The sequence below is a fragment of the Misgurnus anguillicaudatus genome, chromosome 1 (assembly GCF_027580225.2).
Source record: "Misgurnus anguillicaudatus chromosome 1, ASM2758022v2, whole genome shotgun sequence".
NCBI classification, from domain to species: domain Eukaryota; kingdom Metazoa; phylum Chordata; class Actinopteri; order Cypriniformes; family Cobitidae; genus Misgurnus; species Misgurnus anguillicaudatus.
Genome location: NC_073337.2, coordinates 26,889,649 through 26,910,992, shown reverse-complemented (window position 1 = coordinate 26,910,992; position 21,344 = coordinate 26,889,649). Strand labels below are relative to the sequence as shown.

General features: G+C 36.0%; 1 protein-coding gene across 1 annotated transcript in view; it reads right to left on the bottom strand.

The window, feature by feature from the left end:
- arhgef39 (Rho guanine nucleotide exchange factor (GEF) 39) overlaps positions 1-21,344 on the bottom strand; it is a 72,575-nt gene that overhangs the window by 3,846 nt on the left and 47,385 nt on the right. Inside the window, exons 8-11 of the mRNA XM_055190196.2 lie at positions 17,449-17,678; positions 6,440-6,528; positions 765-891; positions 560-681 (exon numbers count right to left, since the gene is read on the bottom strand). Coding sequence (XP_055046171.2) covers positions 560-681; positions 765-891; positions 6,440-6,528; positions 17,449-17,678 — 568 coding nt within the window. The remainder of the gene's footprint in view (positions 1-559; positions 682-764; positions 892-6,439; positions 6,529-17,448; positions 17,679-21,344) is intronic.

Genomic DNA, 21,344 nt, shown 5'->3' with positions numbered 1-21,344 from the left:
TCAGTGACATTTAACAAAATTACTGTCACTAGATAATGTCTATCATCAAATAGTCCTAAAATATGAAAACTACATTCTTAGGGCTCTTCAAAAATATATAGTTTGTTAAGATTATGTCACGTTTATAGGACATTATTGTTATACATGTATAGTCATTCGTATTCCTATGGGGTCAGTGACTTTCAACAAAATGACTGTCACTATATAGTTTCCTTAAAATATGGCCATTAATTTATAAATAAACTACATTCTTAGAGCTTTCCAACAATATATATAGTTTGTCATAATAAATATAAAATGTAATAAAAAATATGTAACAACACCTTGGGCCCACCTGTTGGCCTGTAACATTTTAGAAAATGACTCTTACTACATCATTCTTTTTTTCAAAGTTGTGATGACATTTAAAAACCTCAATCTGAGAGTTTTCCAACAATATATAGTTTGTCAAGAGCAGACTAAGAAATGATTGTTTTAAATATGTAATGCAAACCTCCCAGCTGTGGCACGGTGACAGTTAAAGTAAATGAATCTGCTTACATGAGAGATCATAAAATACCTCTCAGGCGGCGCATCGTTGTGTTTCATCCTCTTGATGGCGCTGTGGTCGTTCTCCTCTGCAAATGCTGCGGGGCTGCTGACGTGGCCCTCACTACGTCCCTTCGCATCTTCATTCAGCATCTGGATGAGACGACCAATATGAAAACATTTACAGAGCATAAGCTAACTAATACCGGTTAGTAATAATAACTAACTTAACCGACCATGGTTCTTTTCATTCCACGAGTTTGTCGGAGATCTGGAGTGTTTTGGCTGTCAGGATCTGATCTGATGGGTGGTCTTCTGAGTTCATCTCGTCTATGCACCACCGTGCTCTTTGATTTCAGCTGCCTGAGATGAGAAACAAAAACTTTTGTCATCAACTGAGCCACAATCACCCAGTTAAATCAGATTCAGGATATCATATACAATTACTAAAGTTACTGAACCTAAACATGAGCCTGATAAAAAAATGCTTATTTATAATAAAGGATATCGGATGCACTTAGAGGGTTTTGCATCCGAGTTTTTTTTATTCTTAACATTAGTCCTCTAAATCAAATCAATAATGGAGACATCGCATCTACATCTGAAGCAAATATGCATGCATTATCTGGCAAAGTAAAATTAAGTCTCAGCCGATGGTCCGCCTCCGTGAGAGACACTCAGTTTTGTCATAAGGCTCCGGGTGGGCCCACCTCATGTCACCAGCGCCATCGATTGACCAACTCGTGCTCGACAACAAGTTTGACTTACATTTAAATAATTTGATGTCTAACACAGTTCATGGACTGTAAGGCATTCCCAAAAAAAATCACATTTGTTATTATTGGACATTTTCTAAAAGAGGATGTATCATTATTATCATCATTACTGTATCACTGAATTATCAGTGTTGATTTCTGTGCATAGGAAATTTGGAAGGATCGCTCTTAAGTTTCAACAGGATTTTAGGGGGCATGATACTTTGTGGTTTTGTTTTGAGTCAATAATCATTGACATTAAGATTACCGGTATGCAACAACTGAAAATAAGCTCAGGGATCGTATTCCCCAACCACAAGTAATAGCAAAATAACATGATGCCATATTGATAGCAGGAATCTGATAGCGCTTCATGTAAGGAAACGATTACATTTGCATTACAGATAATCATGGTGTACGGAATAAGAATAGGAAATTGTAAGTCACGTGACTCGGATCAGTGACTAGGAGTCAGTAAAGTATATATGTAATTAAAAAACTAAAGAATAATGAAGTAATGTACTATCCTTTAATCTTTAAAGTGGTATAAAATATACATTTTACTGCATGGAGCTTTTAAAATGAATAAGTTAAACATGCTGCAACTTTCAAAACTTAAAACTTTCCACACTGTTAGAAAAAAACAAATGGTTAACTCATTCCCCGCCATTGACGAGTTATCTATTGAGTTATCTCGTCAATTATGAGTTAATATTTAACTAATAAATATGCGTTTCTGGACGAATTTCAAAGTGAAAGTGTAATACCGCTTTTATCCACTGGATGGCGCCAAAACCAAATTTATCAAAAACGGAAGTTAAAAAGAAGTAATGATTTATTTTAACTGCCTTTATGTTTGATAGTCATTCTGAGTCTGATATCTATCATAAATTCCTTTACAAAAACGCAATTTTTTAAGCTTTTTCCTCAAAATGTTGTATTTTTGAAGAGAAATATCCATATTTCAGTGGTTAAATTAAGTGGAAAAAGTAAATATATAATGAAACGTTTTTTCCCCATTTTGTTTGTTTGTTTGTTTATTTATTGTTTGTTTGAAAGCAAAGGGTGTGCTCTTTAATTTGATATAATTTGTATGTTTATATATTTATAGAAGATAATTTTTCCTGCAAGGAATTTTGTGAAACTTTTGTTAAAATCACAAAAATGCAGGTGGGCAACTTTTCTCAAAAAGGCTGGCGGTGAATGAGTTAAAATATGCACCCCGGTCACTATACAGTACAGATGTGTACACATTTGGCACCAATATATACCTCTGAGGTACTAATATTTACTAACACTGTACCTGTGACAGCTGTGGTACATATTTTCACATTTTTTAAAAGTGCACACAGGAACAGTTGTTTAAACTTTCAAACCAGTAAAATAAATGATATTCTTTAAAATATATATATTTTTCTTACTATAGAAGTCAATGGTGCCCCAGATCTGGTTGGTTACAACCATTCTTCAATGTATACATTTGGTACCAATACGAAGCTTTTATGTATCTGTATGTACTAATAAGCTCTCTTTAGTACCAATAAGTACCCATCTAAGGTACTAATATGAACCCTTTAGGTGCAAAGCTGTACTTTCTAAAAGGGAACCGCCTCAGTGATAGCTGAGGTACATATTTTCACAAATATTTTGATAGGGCACCCAGGAACAGTTAACTATAAACCTTTTCAACCCAGAAAGATTAATTATATTATTTAAAACATACATCTTTTCCTACTATGGAAGTTAATGGTGCCCCAGATCTGCTTGGTTACAAACATTCTTCATTTGGTACCAATATGAAGCTTTTATGTATCTTTAATGTACAAAGAAGCTCTCTTTGGCAGTACAGACCCCCTCTGAGGTACTCATATGAACTCTTTAGGTGCAAAGCTGTACTTTTTGAAAGGGTACCACCCCAATGACAGCTGTGGTACATATTTTCACAATTATTTTGACAGTGCAATCAGGAACAGTTGTTCACAAAAACCCTTTCAACCCAGTTAAATAAATTATATTCTTTAAAGTATAATTTTTCCTACTATGGAAGTCAATGGTGCCCCAGATCTGCTTAGTTACAAACATTCTTGAAAATTAAGCTTTTATGTATCTTTAAAGAGGATCCCCTTGAAAAAGACATGGATCATCTCAAGGGGCTATCCTTGAATAAATAAATAAATAGTGTACTAATAACCTCTCATACCCATCAGAGGTACTAATAAGAACTCTTTAAATGCAAAGCTGTACTTTCTGAAAGGGTACTGCCCCAACAACAGATGTGGTACATATTTTTACAATTTTGAACAGTGCATCCAGGAACAGTTGTTCACAAAAAAAAAAAACCTATTAACCCAGTAAAATAAATTATTTTCTTTAAAATATAATTTTTCCTACTATGGAAGTCAATGGTGCCCCAGATCTGCTTGATTACAAACATTTATCAAAGTATGCATTTGGTAAGAAAATGAAGCTTTTATGTATCTTTAACATACTAATAAGCTCTCTTTAATACCAATACGCACCCATCTGAGGTCTTAATATGAACTTTTTAGGTGCAAAGCTGTACTTTCTGAAAGGGTACCGCCCCAATGACAGCTGTGGTACATATTTTCACAATTTATTTGACAGTGCAACCAGGAACAGTTGATCACAAAAAACCTTTTCAACCCAGAAAAATTTATTATATTTTTAAAATATTATTGTTTCCTACTATAGAAGTTAATGGTGCCCCAGATCTGCTTGGTTACAAACACTCTTCATTTGGTACCAATATGAAGTTTTTTGTATCTTTAAGGTACTAATAAGCTCTCTCTGGCAATACAGACCCCCTCTAAGGTACTAATATGAACTCTTTAGGTGCAAATCTGTACTTTGTTAAAGGGTACCGCCCCAATCCCAATGACAGCTGGGGTACATATTTTCACAATTTATTTGACAGTGCACCCAGGAACCGTTGTTCACAAAAAAACCCTATTAACCCAGTACAATAAATTATATACTTTAAAATATATATTTTTCCTACTATGGAAGTCAATGGTGCCCCAGATCTGCTTGGTTACAAACATTCTTAAGTGTATACATTTGGTACCAGTATGAAGCTTTTATGTATCTTTAAGGTACTAATAAGCTCTCTTTGGCAGTACAGACCCCCTCTGAGGTACTTATATGAACTCATTAGGTGCAAAGCTGTACTTTTTGAAAGGGTTCCACCCCTATGACAGCTGTAGTACATATTTTCACCCTTTTTGGACAGTGCACCCAGGTACAGTTGTTCACAAAAAAACTTTTCAAACCAGAAAGATTAATTATATTATTTAAAATATTTTTTTCCTACTATGGAAGTCAATGGTGCCCCAGATCTACTTGGTTACAAACATTGTTCAATGTATACATTTGATACCAATATGAAGCTTTTATGTATCTTTAACATACTAATAAACTCTCTTTAGTACCAATACGTACCCATATGAGGTACTAATATTACCTCATTAGGTGCAAAGCTGTACTTTTAGAAAGGGTACCGCCCCAATGACAGCTGTGGTGCATATTTTCACAATGTTTTGCCAGCACAGTGCACCCAGGAACAGTTGTTCACAAAAAACCCTATCAACCCAGTAAAATAAATTATATTCTTTAAAATATATATTTTTTCCTACTATGGAATCAATGGTGCCCCAGATCTGCTTGGTTACAAACATTCTTCAATGTATACATTTCGTACAAATATTAGCTTTTATGAATATTTAATGTACTAATAAACCTCTCTTTAGTACAAATACTTACCCATCTAAGATACTAATATGAACTCTTTAGGTGTAAAGCTGTACTTTTTGTAAAGGGTACCGCCCCAATGACAGCTGGGGTACATTTTTTCACAATTTATTTGACAGTGCACCCAGGAACAGTTGTTCACAAAAACATTTTCAACCCAGAAAAATGTATATTATTATTTAAAATATATATTTTTCCTACTATGGAAGTTAATGGTGCCCCAGATCTGCTTGGTTACAAACACTCTTCATTTGGTGTCAATATGAAGCTTTTATGTACCTTTAATGTACTAAGAAGCTCTCTTTGGCAGTACAGACCCCCTCTGAGGTACTTATATGAACTCTTTAGGTGCAAAGCTGTACTTTTTGAAAGGGAACCGCTCCAATGACAGCTGTAATACATGTTTTCACCATTTTTGGACAGTGCACCCAGGTACAGTTGTAAGATTAATTATATTATTTAAAATATTTTTTTTCTACTATGGAAGTCAATGGTGCCCCAGATCTGCTTGGTTACAAACATTCTTCAATGTATACATTTGGTACGAATATGAAGCTTTTATGAATATTTAATGTACTAATAATCCTCTCTTTAGTACAAATACTTACCCATCTAAGGTACTAATATGAGCTCTTTAGGTGCAAAGCTGTACTTTTTGAAAGGGTACCGCCCCAATGACAGATGGGGTACATATTTTCACAATTTATTTGACAGTGCACCAGGAACAGTTGTTCAGAAAAACCTTTTCAACACAGAAACAAATGTATTATTATTTAAAATATTTTTTTTCCTACTATAGAAGTTAATGGTACCCCAGATCTGCTTGGTTACCATGCTGCATGATTTCAAGTATTTGCAACATATTGATTAAAATACGAATTATTTCCTCTCACAAACATTTCGTTTTACTTCATAACTGTCTATTTACCCACTAGTTTTTTTGATAACTTGCACTTTTGCACCATGTTGACCCTCCATATAAGAACATAAATGAGATAATTTTTATACAAAATTATTTGTCTCATCTGGCTCAAAAACATCTGGGATGGTATGACGCATGCGTATCTTTTCCTCAAGCACACACATGCACTGCGTGCCTCCCCATACCAATAACCTTCGACCTCAGCTACCATAATCTGTCTAAGCTCTGTCTCTAATTGTGCTCCCCTGAGCCTAAAGGTTGTGCAGGAGGCCACGCGTGAGGAGCGCCCCGCTATGAGGACCCCCGGAGGTGACAGTTTGTCCCTCTTAAACACACTGACAGAGTGATGAACTAATTAACCCAGGCCCGTCCCATGTGACTGGCCCCTCCCACTTCTCCTTCTATGTCAGTGATAGTTAACCTGCCAATCAGAGATGATAAATGTGTCTGATAGAGCTGTACTCACCCAATGGCCAAGCAAATACTACGGTACCAATCATTAATATCCTCCTGGTCGTCCGACATCAGCAGCAGTTTGGCTCTGGCAAAAGTCAACTGGAGGAGAAAAAAAACATAACATTTGAGTTTGAGTTATGAGAAGAGATTGAAAGTGATGGATGTTGAGAAATACAAGATTTTGGTAGAGTCAAACATCTGACCTACACATAAGGCATTTGTGACCTTTAATTTAAAAAGTAGTCAATGACAACACCAAGGTCAGAGGTGTCATGCCCATTCAAACTGAGGGGGCACGTGCCACGTTTGAGCCAAATGAAATTTGAAGCATCCAGTATTCTGTTACTTGTCTTTTTATCTGTTTAATATGCACAATATTATCAGTTCTGTGATGCATCCTTGTCACTTTTCAGTAGGGTTTGATCATTTTACTTTATTCAGGCGGCAGGCGCTGCAGACGCAGCTGCACAGGCGCAGACGTCATCAACATCTAAGTGCGGTCGCAGACTCCTTGCTGCAGCATTTTGCTATCTGAAGAATTAAAACGTTGTCACAATATTTGTGCCCAGTACGGTTAACCTCCGCTGTGTATAAAATGTGACAGTCTCGACGTTATATTAGTAGATTTCTAGATTCATCTTGATACAACGCCAGCGTTCACGGGGGTGCTGAATCACATGCTCACATATGAGCTGCAAAAACGTGTTCCTCTGATAATTTTATATAAACATATTTTTAAAGTAGACATATCACGAAAATCTGACTTTTTCCATGTTTAAGTGCTATAATTGGGTCCACATTGCTTCTATCAACCTAGAAAATGTGAAAAAGTCAAACCTAGTAACTTAGTTTTGGTAAACCATTCTCTGCAAACATGTAAAAAAAGGTCAATAAAATGTGGCTCCCCTTGTGATGTCAGAAGGGGATAATACCGCCCCTTAATCTGCACTATCCAACCACAGCACTGCCATTTAGTGCAGAGATCAGCTCATTTGCATTTTAAAGGACACACCCCAAAACGGCACATCTTTGCTCACATCCACAAATTGTCAATTTTAAAATGTTATAATAAATTATCTGTGTGGTATTTTGAGATAAAACTTTACATACGTACTCTGTGGACACCAATTTATTTGACATCTTAAAAAAGTCTAGTGAAATGTCCCCTTAAAGTTATTTGCAATAAAAAAGTTGAAAATAAACAAAGTGTAGATTACAGCATTATTGAAATTGCAGCACTGAACATCAAAATCAGTCACGTGACTGTTCACTTATTTCATTTTCATTGTTTATATACTTTAAATAATACACTTTATAATGGATTTAAAATGTAATTAATTTATAACATAATGCAGTTGTTGTGCAAATGCATTAATTAAGCAAGTCATTAAACAGAACTGAAATGCCATTTTAGATGTAAATATGATGCCAATATGTCATTATTCTGATTGAATTAATTGATAAAAGTATTTGATATAAAAGTTAGTCATCACATTTATTTTAGTGGTTTTTACATGAAGGCAGGGGGCTCAGATTGTGAGAAATGTAAGTGGGAATGCCATGAAAAGACTGGAAATGCTCTATAATTTTTCTTGTAATGTTTGTGTATTCACACATTTCTTAAAAAAAAAACTGGTGCATGACGTCCTGCGTTTGTATTCAAGGATTGCACTATTCAAACGTATGGTCTGAAGATACTTAGAGTTGCTTTGGATAAAAGCGAATGCCAATGCACAAATTTTAGACTTCCATTATTGTGCATGTAATTTAACTGCACAACTAGAGGGCGCCAATAAACCACTTTGTTGATGTCTTACCCCCAAAAATCATTGTGCCAGCAGTCCATCATCTCTTCTTACAAAAAAATGTACTGATCGCACTGTTCGTGTGGCTTATGACATCAGCAGAATGGGTGGCAGAAAGGGGGACAATTTGGCATGAGATGCGAACACGTGACGAAAGAGAACAAAACCAGCTAGTAGGGCTGTGCAATTAATCTTTTTTTTTCAATTTTAATTCAAACAATTACAAAAACTAATCGAGGAAAAACAATTATTGTGCAATTAACTCATCCCCCGCCAGCCATTTTCTTCTAAAAATATATAAACATACAAATATAACAAATAAAAGAACGGACCCTCTGCATTCAAACAAACAGTAAACAAAAAAAAAAAAAAAAAAACGTTTCATCCTATCAATATATTTTTCTCTGCTTATAAACTCTTAAATATGGGTATTTCTCTTAAAAAATATTTTTTTTAAGCAAAAAGCTGAAATAATTGCATGTTTGTGAAGGAATTTTGTTACAGATCAGATTCAGAACAATTATCAAAACAATTAAAATTAGTGAATAATTTTTTTGCTTCAGTTTTTGGGTATCTAGTGGATAATCGCGGTATTACAGATTAACATAAAACCTCATCAGGAACACGTTTTTTAATGCAAATGTTTTCTCTTTATTTACGGGATAACTTGTCAATGATGATGAAAGAGTTAAAATATAAATTGCGTGCAGCTGGACCGATGTGTTTGTAAAGCTATGTTTATACTCGCCGCGTCCACACGGGCGCGTTGGTGTGCGCGGCAAAAATGACGTCAACGTGGAGTGGGCCTAACCCTAACCTCATTTTGCGTGGAGGTGTGCACGGCATTTTTTGTAACTTTGCGCGTGGCTTCCCATCCGAAAATGACCAAACTCGAGGCGATTCTGTTCGAGCAGGCAAGCCTGTGACGTATCTCTTTGATCAATCCAAGCAAAACAATGTATATATTTATCTGACACTCTGGAAGTAAAGTATGGACACTTTGCAGTTTAAAACACAAATTCTTTTACATGATTCAGAATGTTTGGCTTATATTTAAAGAGTTTCGTTGCAAACACCGTTTTTTAATTGTTCAGAAATCTTGTTTTTTGGTTGTGCATTCCAATTCATTTCAATTCAACTGCAGTTGGTTTGTTTTGATTTAAACCTTCATAACTTAAAAATACAGCTAAGTAGCACCATAAAAGAAAATAATAACATGATAACATAATAATTTTGACAAAAATGTTAAAAAAAATGGATTTATCTCGTTTTGCAACGAAACTCTTCATTTGTATTAGGAGGACGAGGGATAAAATACAAACCTTAAGATGTCTGTACTGTTTGTTTAGTAAAAACGATAATGAGATGATAATGTTTATTAAAGACATATTTAAGAGATTGTTGTTTTATTCATGTTCTCATATTTATTTATCAAACTCTGATGTTACAAGCACCATGGTTGTTCCAGCGGACGACGATTTCTATCATCTTTTTTGTGTTTGTTTTAGACTTGATTGCTCGCATCGCCCCCTGGCGGTTCAAAAAGTAGTGCAACAGCGAGTGCGTGGCTTGCATTGCGGAGCAAAGCTCGAGTATAAACAAAGCTTAAGGCAACACTGCTTTGACACGTGCAGCCTATTGCAACACTAACTTAATAAAAAGGTTGAATAAATGCATGTTTTCAAAGCCACTGAGTAACCACTGTAGATAATTTTTATCAATATAATAGCGATTATGAATTTGCACATAACTGAGCAGCCTTACCAACTTGGACCGAAATATCACATGCGTGTATATCAAAGTATGCACATTTCTTTTGGTTTGTAATAACCGAATGATCTTAATACTGCAAAAAATTATGTATAGTCAAAGTTTAAAGTGAATGGAGATTTGCGAGACACAAAAAGCAATGCTTTCTTCTCACAAAAAAATGTGAAACACATTTTTTAGCTCTTAAAAATAGTATAATTTGAATTGATTTAACTTTAAGCATTATTGCATACCGCACAATCTAGAAAGTTACGGTATATGGCAATTTTTGTAGACAGTAGACAACAACTCTGGGCCAGATCTGAACAAGAGCTGCTGACTTCGGCGTGGATCCGGCCCAGAGTCGTCTGCTGTCTGGGGTGCAGCCCTACAAGGATGAAGGCTTAATATCATCAGCATCATTACTTTCAACCGATGAGACGAAAACCTAAAACCGACCATCATGCCAAATAGGCTAAAACGGGAAGAAAAACACCCGGCCGTGCATTCTAGAGCAAAGATGCGCAGATGTGCCCGTTGATGCTCTCAGCTGCGAATCTGGCACAAGTTTTCCAGCTCGGCCCATGTTCTCCTCCCCCGTCAGATGGCTCATCCCTGAATCAACAGCAATTACCATCGCTCATCCGTACTGTGGAGACTCCGCTGCTAGATTACACATGTCAAACAAGACAACGGAAACCGTCCAGCCCCAAACAGAGGCGAGGGCTTTATCCTCCGAATAATTACGGCGGGGGCCATTAGAGTGGATTATAATTGGGGCCCTGAAAGTATTAAATGACCTTTCGCATTTACCTGAAACCGCAGGAGTGGAGAGAAACCCTCGGCGGTTACAGACAGCATATCAATAATCGGTTTTAATCTTTATTACCGCTGGGGACCGAATCGTAATGAGCACCTGGTAAACCGAACGGTTATATTTTAAGAAAGGTGGGGGTGGTTTCTTCATTATGTATTAAATAGATTAAGATTTCAAACGTGCCATCATCAGAAGTATTATCTAATTACTGAGTTCGGTGAGCGAGGCGAGGCGGAGCGCCGTATTAGGGGAACGGGTGGCCCGGTTTACGCACAAATAAATTCCACTTCGACGCGATAATTAGGGATTTGTCAGGAAATCTGACCCTCTTAGGTAGAAATTACTAACTTATAATAAGAACGGCGATGCGGGGAGCCTCTCCGACTCACATAATTTCACTTGATTATTTATACATCAAAGAGAATCAGTCATGGATGCAGAATAATATTCGAGGAGGAGGAAGAAAGAGTCGGAAAGAACCGCGGCGAGACGAAAGGCAAAAAGGGGCAAAATAATTATCTAAATACAAACACTCTCTCATCTAGACAAGTGGAAGAGAGAAAAAATTTTCATAGCACACCACTACTACTACTACTTTCAAACTTTGCATATAGATTGCCATGGCATTTCCAGCTGTCAAATTTAATTTTGCTTTAATTCTTCACGGCCCGGTCGGGGAGGGGCCCGAGACTGCTGACGGGCTCTTTCCTCTTCGGTCCAGGTGGGAGGCGCGTGGAGCGCGGATCAATAATGTGTCCTTATGAGAAATTATACCTAATGCTATCGAGTATGCATTTGGATCCTCCGAGGGATAACTGGCTAATGAATTGCCATTTCTAGCCATTAGATAATACGCGGCGGATGTGAGAGGAGGGGCGCCGGGTACAGACAGTGGTTCAGGAAGATACATTCAACGGAAGAGCGGATGAAAAGCATATCTGATTGAGCGATGCATCTTCCCAGGGCTCTTCAAGGCGGGCGGCTTTGAATCTAGTTATTCAGTGCACCTCAAAAAATACATGACACATGATAGCTTACTACTAGATATGGGACAATGAGTACTGGCCAAACAAACAGTGAGGTTTAAAAGACTGTAGTGACTTCACAGGCCCACAGGGGTCATCACAACAGATTGCAAGCATGCAAAATACATTTCGCTTTGATTTGGATTTTTTAAAGGCCATGCATGTGACATACTTACAGGTTTAAGTTAGCCAAACTGTAACTTATATTAATGCATTTGGGTGATTCTCGCGAAATTAGACTTATATGGTGTCATGAAACATTTTGATAAAAGTAAGAGTATCAAAATAAGAAGCATACTAAAGATCTCTTCATGTACACATGATTTCAAATGACATCATACAAACCAATTTTGCTGTTTTTCCACATTTAAGAGGAAAATTGTCATTACAGCAACGTGTCCATGACTGGATTTGGGTTCTTTGACATGGAAATATTTATAATAAAAAAATAAAAAGCTTCAGTGCATGTTATACTATAAACATTTACAGTAAAGAAACATGTGGTATTTGGTGAGCATTGGTAAATGTAGTGATAATAATAAGGAATATAAATGTGTCCAAGAACACTTTTCTCATCCTCCGCAACAATTTTCAATCATTGCTTAAGCTCTCAAAGAACTAAAATTTTCAAAAGTTAAAAGTTGAAATATTGTTTGTCATATTACCTAGATAGATTTTTAGTTCTCATTACCGAAACATGAGTTTGTAAATGCATATATTTAAATGTAATATAATGTTGCGGTAATGATAATTTTTTATAATTATAATCTAAAAATGTAAATAATTCTATAAGAAATATTTTTAAATCTTCTAAAAATAATGGTTATAGTAAGTTCAGACCTTAATCTTATATATGTGCAAATGCATATATTTAATGTAATATATTTACATATATAGTAAATGCATATATATATAATGTAATATCATGTTGCGGTAATGATAATTTTTAATAATGATGATAATCTAAAAAATTGAAATAATTCTATAGGAAATATTTTTTAAATCCTTATATTTAATTTATTTAATGTAATATATTTACATATATTGTAAATGCATATATTTAATGTAATATCATGTTGCGGTAATGATAATTTTTAATAATGATGATAATCTAAAAAATTGAAATAATTCTATAGGAAATATTTTTTAAATCCTTATATTTAATTTATTTAATGTAATATATTTACATATATTGTAAATGCATATATTTAATGTAATATCATGTTGCGGTAATGATAATTTTTAATAATGATGATAATCTAAAAAATTGAAATAATTCTATAGGAAATATTTTTTAAATCCTTATATTTAATTTATTTAATGTAATATATTTACATATATTGTAAATGCATATATTTAATGTAATATCATGTTGCGGTAATGATAATTTTTAATAATGATGATAATCTAAAAAATTGAAATAATTCTATAGGAAATATTTTTAAATCCTCTAATAATAATGTTTATAGTAAGTTCAGACCTTAATCTTATATATGTGCAAAAAAAACTGGCTTCAAGGGATTTAAAAAAAAAATCTAAGGCTGGACACCTTCTGAATTTTGTGAGAATCACCCATTTGGCAGATGCCCTGGGCAAACTAAATAAATGCACAGTAATAATTGCATAGTAAGTGGAACAGTAACCATCACTAAAATTCATGCAGTTGCAATTTATAATGCACAGATAATTCATAAAAGCAAGTAAATTACTGTTACAAATGTCATCCCTTTTAAGAGCTGAAATACTAAGTATCTGTTGACTGGTTACACTTTCAGAAAAAGGAACAAAAGCTGTCACTGGGGCGGCACACTTTCAAAAGGGTACCTACAAAGTGCATATTAGTACCGCTAAGGTATACATATCTGTAGTTAAATGGTAAACATTAGGACCTTTTCAAATGGGCACCGTCCTGGTGACAGCTTTTCTGAGGGTGTAGTGATTGTGGTTGTACGCTTTTCACAAACAAAATAAATAACCAAATGATTAAGGAATGACAACATCTGGTTTGTGGCGCGCGATACGTTCGTCTGAATGTTTCATGAGATCATTTAGATATAATTTGTCACACAGCGGCAGACCTGGAAAGAGATCAAGCAGTGTCAAGACATTAAAACTTGAAGCCTTACGAGAAACTCGCGTCATTAGCCAAAGCAGAAAAATTTGAATTTTTGCTAACTTGCAGATTGAATCGCTCTGAGAACAATCTGTGTGGGGAGAGATATACGGTTCAGATTTAATAAATAGAGTTAAAGAGTGTGCCTATGGGAAATATATGCATCTTTGTGCATCTTTAAAGGGGTCATATTATGAGACTTTTTAAGATGCAAAATAAGTCCCCAGGGTGCACATGTGAAATTTAACCTCAAAATACCTTACAGATAATTTATTATAAAATCTATTATAAAATTATAAAAATTGCCACTTTGTAGGTGCAAGCAAACATGTGCCATTTTTGGGTGTGTCCTTTAAAATGCAGATGAGCTGATGAAATGCAAACACTGATCGCAATGATGATGGTTTGTTGAAATCAAATGATGTCAATTATTTAGTGCCGTGATCAGCTAGTTCAGATTTAGAGGCGGCATTGTCCCCTTCTGACATCACAAGGGGAGCCACATTTCAATGATCTCTTTTCTCACATGCTTGCAGAGAATGGTTTACCAAAACTAAGTTACTTGGTTGATCTTTTACACATTTTCCAATTATAACACTTAAAGATGGAAAGGTCAGATTTTAACGGTATGACCCCTTTACACATAATTACTACAATAAGCAGCAAGAAATTACACATTTATTTCTTATTAAAGTACAAATCTTGACCCATATCTTCAAGTCTCCATCTGGTGTCCATGATCAATGATCAGAAGCAGGATATGAATACTTGACATAAATGTATAGGTCCACCAACTCTGATTGGTTACTCTAACTGGGCGTTCACACCAGACGCGGGAGAGGCGGCAAGCACGAGTGATTTACATGTTAATTCAATGCAAAGACACGAATAGGCATCCTGCGGTGCAAATGGTGTGAAACGCGCAGTACAGATGTTGGAAAATCTGAACTTTGGCGGATTTCCGAGCCGCGTTAACCAATCGGGACGTTGGTGTAGTAGTGACGTGATTACAGGAAGCAGGCGGAGTCGCAGAAGCCCCTCCCATGAAGCGAATTGCTGTGTGAATGTCTCGAATAACTAGAATTTCATGTGAGGCTTTCACGCACGAATGAAGCAAATAGACTCAAAATGTTCAAGCATCCAACTACCCGCGAATAGCGCGTTTTTGCCACCTATACCGCAAAAAAAAGTTTGACGACTTCCGGTGACACGAATAACCGTAATCATCGGCGAAAGGAAGTGTCCAGCTATGAGGCAAAGTTAAAAAACGTTCAACCTTATGCAAATGATGAGCGACTTTAGGGAGCGACTACCAATGGAAATAAACGAGTCGAGTTCATGTAATCCGTCCTTCGTCAGTTACTGAGAGGACGATTACTCATTTGTTTATAACTATTACTAAAACAACCACAATTAGGAACGCCTCCTAATGACCTCATTGAAGGAGACGGGCGACACACAGGTGCTTGAGGTGTCCACGCAGCATAATAGTTTACAAATTGAACTCTTTATAAATAATTACGAACAATACAAAATCAACTGCATCTGAAGTCAAGTTCCCATAATTCAGGGGTTTCAAACTTTTTTGTCAGCCAAACCCCCTTGACCTACATTTCTAGGGGACATATCATGAAAACCTGACTTTTTTATGTTTAAGTGCTATAATTGAGTCCCCAGTGCTTCTATCAACCTAGAAATAAAAAAAAGACAACCCAGTAACTTAGTTCTGGTAAACCATTCTCTACAAGCATGTGAAAAAATAGGTCAATAAAATTTGGCTCCCTTTGTGATGTAAGAAGGGGATAATACCACCCCTTAATCTGTACTATTCAACCACGGCACTGCCATTTAGTGCACAGATCAAGTCATTTGCATTTTAAAGGACACACCCAAAAACGGCACATTTTTGCTCACACCTACAAAGTGGCAATTTTATAGGATTAGTCAATTTTCTTAAAAAAATCCAGATAATTTACTCACCACTATGTCATTCAAAATTTTGATGCCTTTCTTTGTTCAGTTGAGAAGAAATTATGTTTTTTGAGGAAAACATTCCAGGATTTTTCTCATTTTAATGGACCCCAACACTTAACAGTTTTAATGCAATTTAAAATGGCAGCTTCAAAAGACTCTATACGATCCCAAACGAGGCATAAGGGTCTTATCTAGCGAAACGATTGCCATTTTTGGCAATAAAAATAAAAATATGCACTTTTAAACCACAACTTCTTGTCTTACTCCGGTCTTGTGACGCGCCAGCGCGACCTCACGTAATACGTCATCAAGAGGTCACGTATGACGTATGCGAAAGTGTGGAGAAAGAGGACCGTTTCGACGTTGTTGTATGTCGAATGATACTATAATGTCTTTGTGTCAGTTTATTGTTTAAAATGGTCCACAAATGTGCATTTTTTATATGTAATGCTTGACCTTTCGATGTCATTACGCAATTACGTGAGGTCGCGCTGGCGCGTCACATGACCGGAAGACGACGAGAAGTTGTGGTTTAAAAATGCAAAAATGACAATCGTTTCGCTAGATAAGACCCTTATGCCACGTTTGGGATCGTATAGAGTCCTTTGAAACTGTATTAAAACTGATGAGTGTTGGGGTCCATTAAAGTTCATTAAAATGAGAAAAATCCTGGAATGTTTTCCTCAAAAAACATAATTTTTTCTCTGGTGGGCGGGGAGGGACATCAACATTTTGGATGACATGGTGGTGGGTAAATTGTCTGGATTTTTTTGAAGAAAATGTACTAATCCTTAATCATGTTATAATAAATTATCTATATGGTATTTTAAGCTAAAACTTCACATGTGTACTCTGGGGACACCAAATATTGAATTTTTTATATCTTTAAAAAGTCTTATGAAATGTCCCCTTTAAGTAAATATTTAAATAATTCAATAGCACATTTGTTGTGTAATGGCCACATAATAAACAAATAAAATATGTATTTTTGTTAGCATTTAGAATTTTTTATTATTTTTAAATATATTTTATTATTTAATTGTAATTGATTAAAGGGATACTTCACCGATTTAGCATTCAGCTTTGTATAGAAACCCGGCAGTATTACTGAATGACCATGTTTCCCTCCATCATTTCCCCCTGAGAGGAGAGATATCTGCATTTTGGTTCTGCAAAAAAGTCCTCCGATGATGCAAAAATCGTCATATTACATAATCGGAGGACTTTTTTGCAGAACCAAAATGCAGATATCTCTCCTCTCAGGGGGAAATGATGGAGGGAAACATGGTCATTCAGTAATACTGCCGGGTTTCTACAGATACAAAGCTGAATGCTAAATCGGTGAAGTATCCCTTTAATAAGGAAAGCCTGCAATTCCCTCGTAAACCACCAGGGTTCATGAACCCCAGTTTGGGAAACCCTGTCATAATGTATTTTACCTAAATCAAATTGTTAACGTAGTAACTACACACAACCTTTATTAAATACCAGAGCATGCTTCATTTAGTCCATACAGACATCACGGTATACACTTACACTGATAAGTCCCCCTTGGCTTTTAGTGTGGCCAAAAACTTTGTCGGCAGTGCACTCCTTCAATGGGTAGACTCGCTGGCAGGCAAACTTCCCCGCGTTGGTCGGGTGCAAAGGACTGTACGGTTTGGCTTGGAGCAGGATGTCGGAAAACAGGAAGAACATTTTGGGCTTGGCCTCCGTACCTTTAGTGGGCACTGTCTTCAACCAGCCTTCCCGGATGTACCACCTCCCTGCCAGAAGAAGAGATAACAGAACGTGAAGCATCTACTTATTGTACCCGTGTCCACCTTTTACCGCAAAAGCTGAGGCAACCAATCTCCCTTCTAAGTGATTGGCAGTTGCGTGATGGAAACTAAATTAGATGCTGACATTTGGATAGATAAGATGAAATTTCATTCCTGCTACTGATTCCTTTAATTGCCCCGGTGAACCTGAAGACTGCGGCCGCGGTGATAGCGAGCGCGCCGAGCCCCAAACGGACGCTTAGAGCGACAGACAAGCACTCTATGATTAGCAGAGGGGTCAAGTAGGGGTCCAATTGCTTTTTTAAAATGCCACAGGTTTAATATGAGGCGACAATGAGGAGACATCTTCTGATGCTCCCGGGCGGCGCGAGCAGATCGGATTTAATGCTTTCTACGGATTCTTTAAATTGGTTACAGGCATTTACAGGAAACAGTTCAGTTTATGTTTTAAAAACGGATTGCCTAAAAGACTAATCGGGTTAGATTTACCGTGCAAACCTTCTTAATGCTATTTAATAAATGCATGCAATAAGCGTAGACTCCAATATGATTCAGAGACATCTAATGCAACAAAACAAGCGATACGGTGTGAATTCGTTTTTCCGCAAGTTCTCTTCCCCGCTCTTGGATTGGCATATCCAAGGAAGACTTCGTCGGCTCAGTTCAAAGAGCAGGAACATGGAGATCCCCTCTTCATGTCGAACGCTTTCAACTTCCCCTGTCAAAGAGAACCTCTGCCCGGCTACAAAGGACCTAGTGGTTTGCAGGGTGCTAAAGGTTGCACTACAAAGCGGCTGGGTGCTCCTGATGTGACCAAGCCAAAGACCGAGAAGACACATGAAAGCACGTCTCCATTTGAAAGTGATGGAATGGCAAGTCAGATCATTGTTAATTTTCGAAAGGCCTTTGTTGGATAGGTTACGCTTTCATGTCTGGTAAAAAAGGAGTTTCGATGTACAGTTTGTGAGGTGCACAATTCTTTCTGATTCAATTTATTAAACTGTAGGACGAATTGTGTCTTTAAACCCAAAAACTCAGGTTGCTCAAGTGAATGCAAATTTATCCACCTAACAATACAGGGTACAAAACGCTACAGATGGACAACATCCCACACAAGTTTTCTGAAAGCCATAAAATAACTTTTTCAGAGGAATGGATGGACATCTAAGTTGTTATGCAATGAAAATCTTGCAAGATAGCTACGGTCACCATTCACTTTCATTAAATGGCAAAGTGCAGCTTAAAGGGATAGTTTACCCAAAAATGACATCATTACTCACCTTCAAGTTGGCTTCAAGAAATTGTTTAATTTCTTTGTTCTGCTCAACACAAATGAATCAAACATTTTTAGCAGATTTGGGGCACCATTGACTTCTATAGTAGAAGTAATTACTTTGTTATAAACATTAAATGATAACATTTAGGAAAAATAATTCTATGGAACTGAATGGTGCCCCATATTCAATTTATTAAACTGTAGGACGAACTGTGTCTTTAAATCCTAAAACACAAGTCACTCAAGTAAATGCAAATTCATCCACCTAAGAAGATAGATTTTGTTGCTAGATTTGATTATCCAAATGAGTCATGGCAATGATATACAGTAAACTGCACAGGGTACAAAAGCTACAGATGCACAACATATCATCCATAAAATAACTTTCTCCCTGAGGAATGGATTGACATTAAAGTGGCTATTCACTGAAAAATTTGGATGACAGCTGTGGTCACCATTCACTTTCATTAAATGGCAAAGTATAGCTTTGTTGCAGAGTTCACCCAAAAATGACCATTCTGGCATTATTAAGTCGCCCTTAAGTTGGTTCAAACAACATACATTAAGATATTTTGAAAATGTTTGTAATCAAGCAGATCTGGGGCACCTTTGAATTTTACAGTAGGAAAAATTATTCTATGGAAGTAAATGGTGCCCCATATCTGTTTGGTTAAAAACATTAAATGATGACATTTAGGAAAAGTAATATTTGGAAGTGAATGGTGCCCCATATCAGTTTGGTTATAAACATTAAATGATGACATTAAGGAATCATAATTCTATGGAAGTGAATGGTGCCCCATATCTGTTTGGTCACAAACATTAAATGATGATATTTAGGAAAATTTAAACTTAAAAGTGAATGGTGCCCCATATCTGTTTGGTTATTAACATTAAATGATGACACTTAGAAAAATTCAAATGTAAAAGTGAATGGTGCCCCATATCTGTTTGGTTATAAACATTAAATAATAACACATAGGAAAAATAATTATATGGAAGTGTATGGTGCCCCATATCAATTTGGTTACAAACATTAAATGATAACATTTAGGAATTATAATTCTATGGAAGTGAATGGTGCCCCATCTGTTTAGTCACAAACATTAAATGATGACATTTAGGAAAAGTAATCTTTGGTAGTGAATGGTGCCCAACATCCGTTTGGTTATAAACATTAAATGATAACATTTAGGAAGAAGAATTCTATGGAAGTGAATGCTGCCCCATGTCTGTTTGGTTATAAACATTAAATGATAACATTTAGGAAGAAGAATTCTATGGAAGTGAATGCTGCCCCATGTCTGTTTGGTTATAAACATTAAATGATAACATTTAGGAAGAAGAATTCTATGGAAGTGAATGGTGCCCCATATCCATTTGGTTATAAACATTAAATGATAACATTTAGGAAGAAGAATTCTATGGAAGTGAATGCTGCCCCATGTCTGTTTGGTTATAAACATTAAATGATAACATTTAGGAAGAAGAATTCTATGGAAGTGAATGGTGCCCCATATCCATTTGGTTATAAACATTAAATGATAACATTTAGGAAGAAGAATTCTATGGAAGTGAATGGTGCCCCATCTGTTTGGTCACAAACATTAAATGATGACATTTAGGAAAAGTAATCTTTGGAAGTAAATTTTGCCCCATATTCATTTGGTTATAAACATTAAATGATAACATTTAGGAAGAAGAATTCTATGGAAGTGAATGCTGCCCCATGTCTGTTTGGTTACAAACATTAAATGATAACATTTAGGAAGAAGAATTCTATGGAAGTGAATGGTGCCCGATATCCATTTGGTTATAAACATTAAATGATAACATTTAGGAAGAAGAATTCTATGGAAGTGAATGCTGCACCATGTCTGTTTGGTTATAAACATTAAATGATAACATTTAGGAAGAAGAATTCTATGGAAGTGAATGGTGCCCCATATCCATTTGGTTATAAACATTAAATGATAACATTTAGGAAGAAGAATTCAATGGAAGTGAATGATGCCCCATATCCATTTGGTTATAAACATTAAATGATAACATTTAGTAAGAAGAATTCAATGGAAGTGAATGGTGCCCCATATCCATTTGGTTATAAACATTAAATGATAACATTTAGGAAGAAGAATTCTATGGAAGTGAATGGTGCCCCATATCCATTTGGTTATAAACATTAAATGATAACATTTAGGAAGAAGAATTCAATGGAAGTGAATGGTGCCCCATATCCATTTGGTTATAAACATTAAATGATAACATTTAGGAAGAAGAATTCAATGGAAGTGAATGGTGCCCCATATCCATTTGGTTATAAACATTAAATGATAACATTTAGGAAGAAGAATTCTATGGAAGTGAATGGTGCC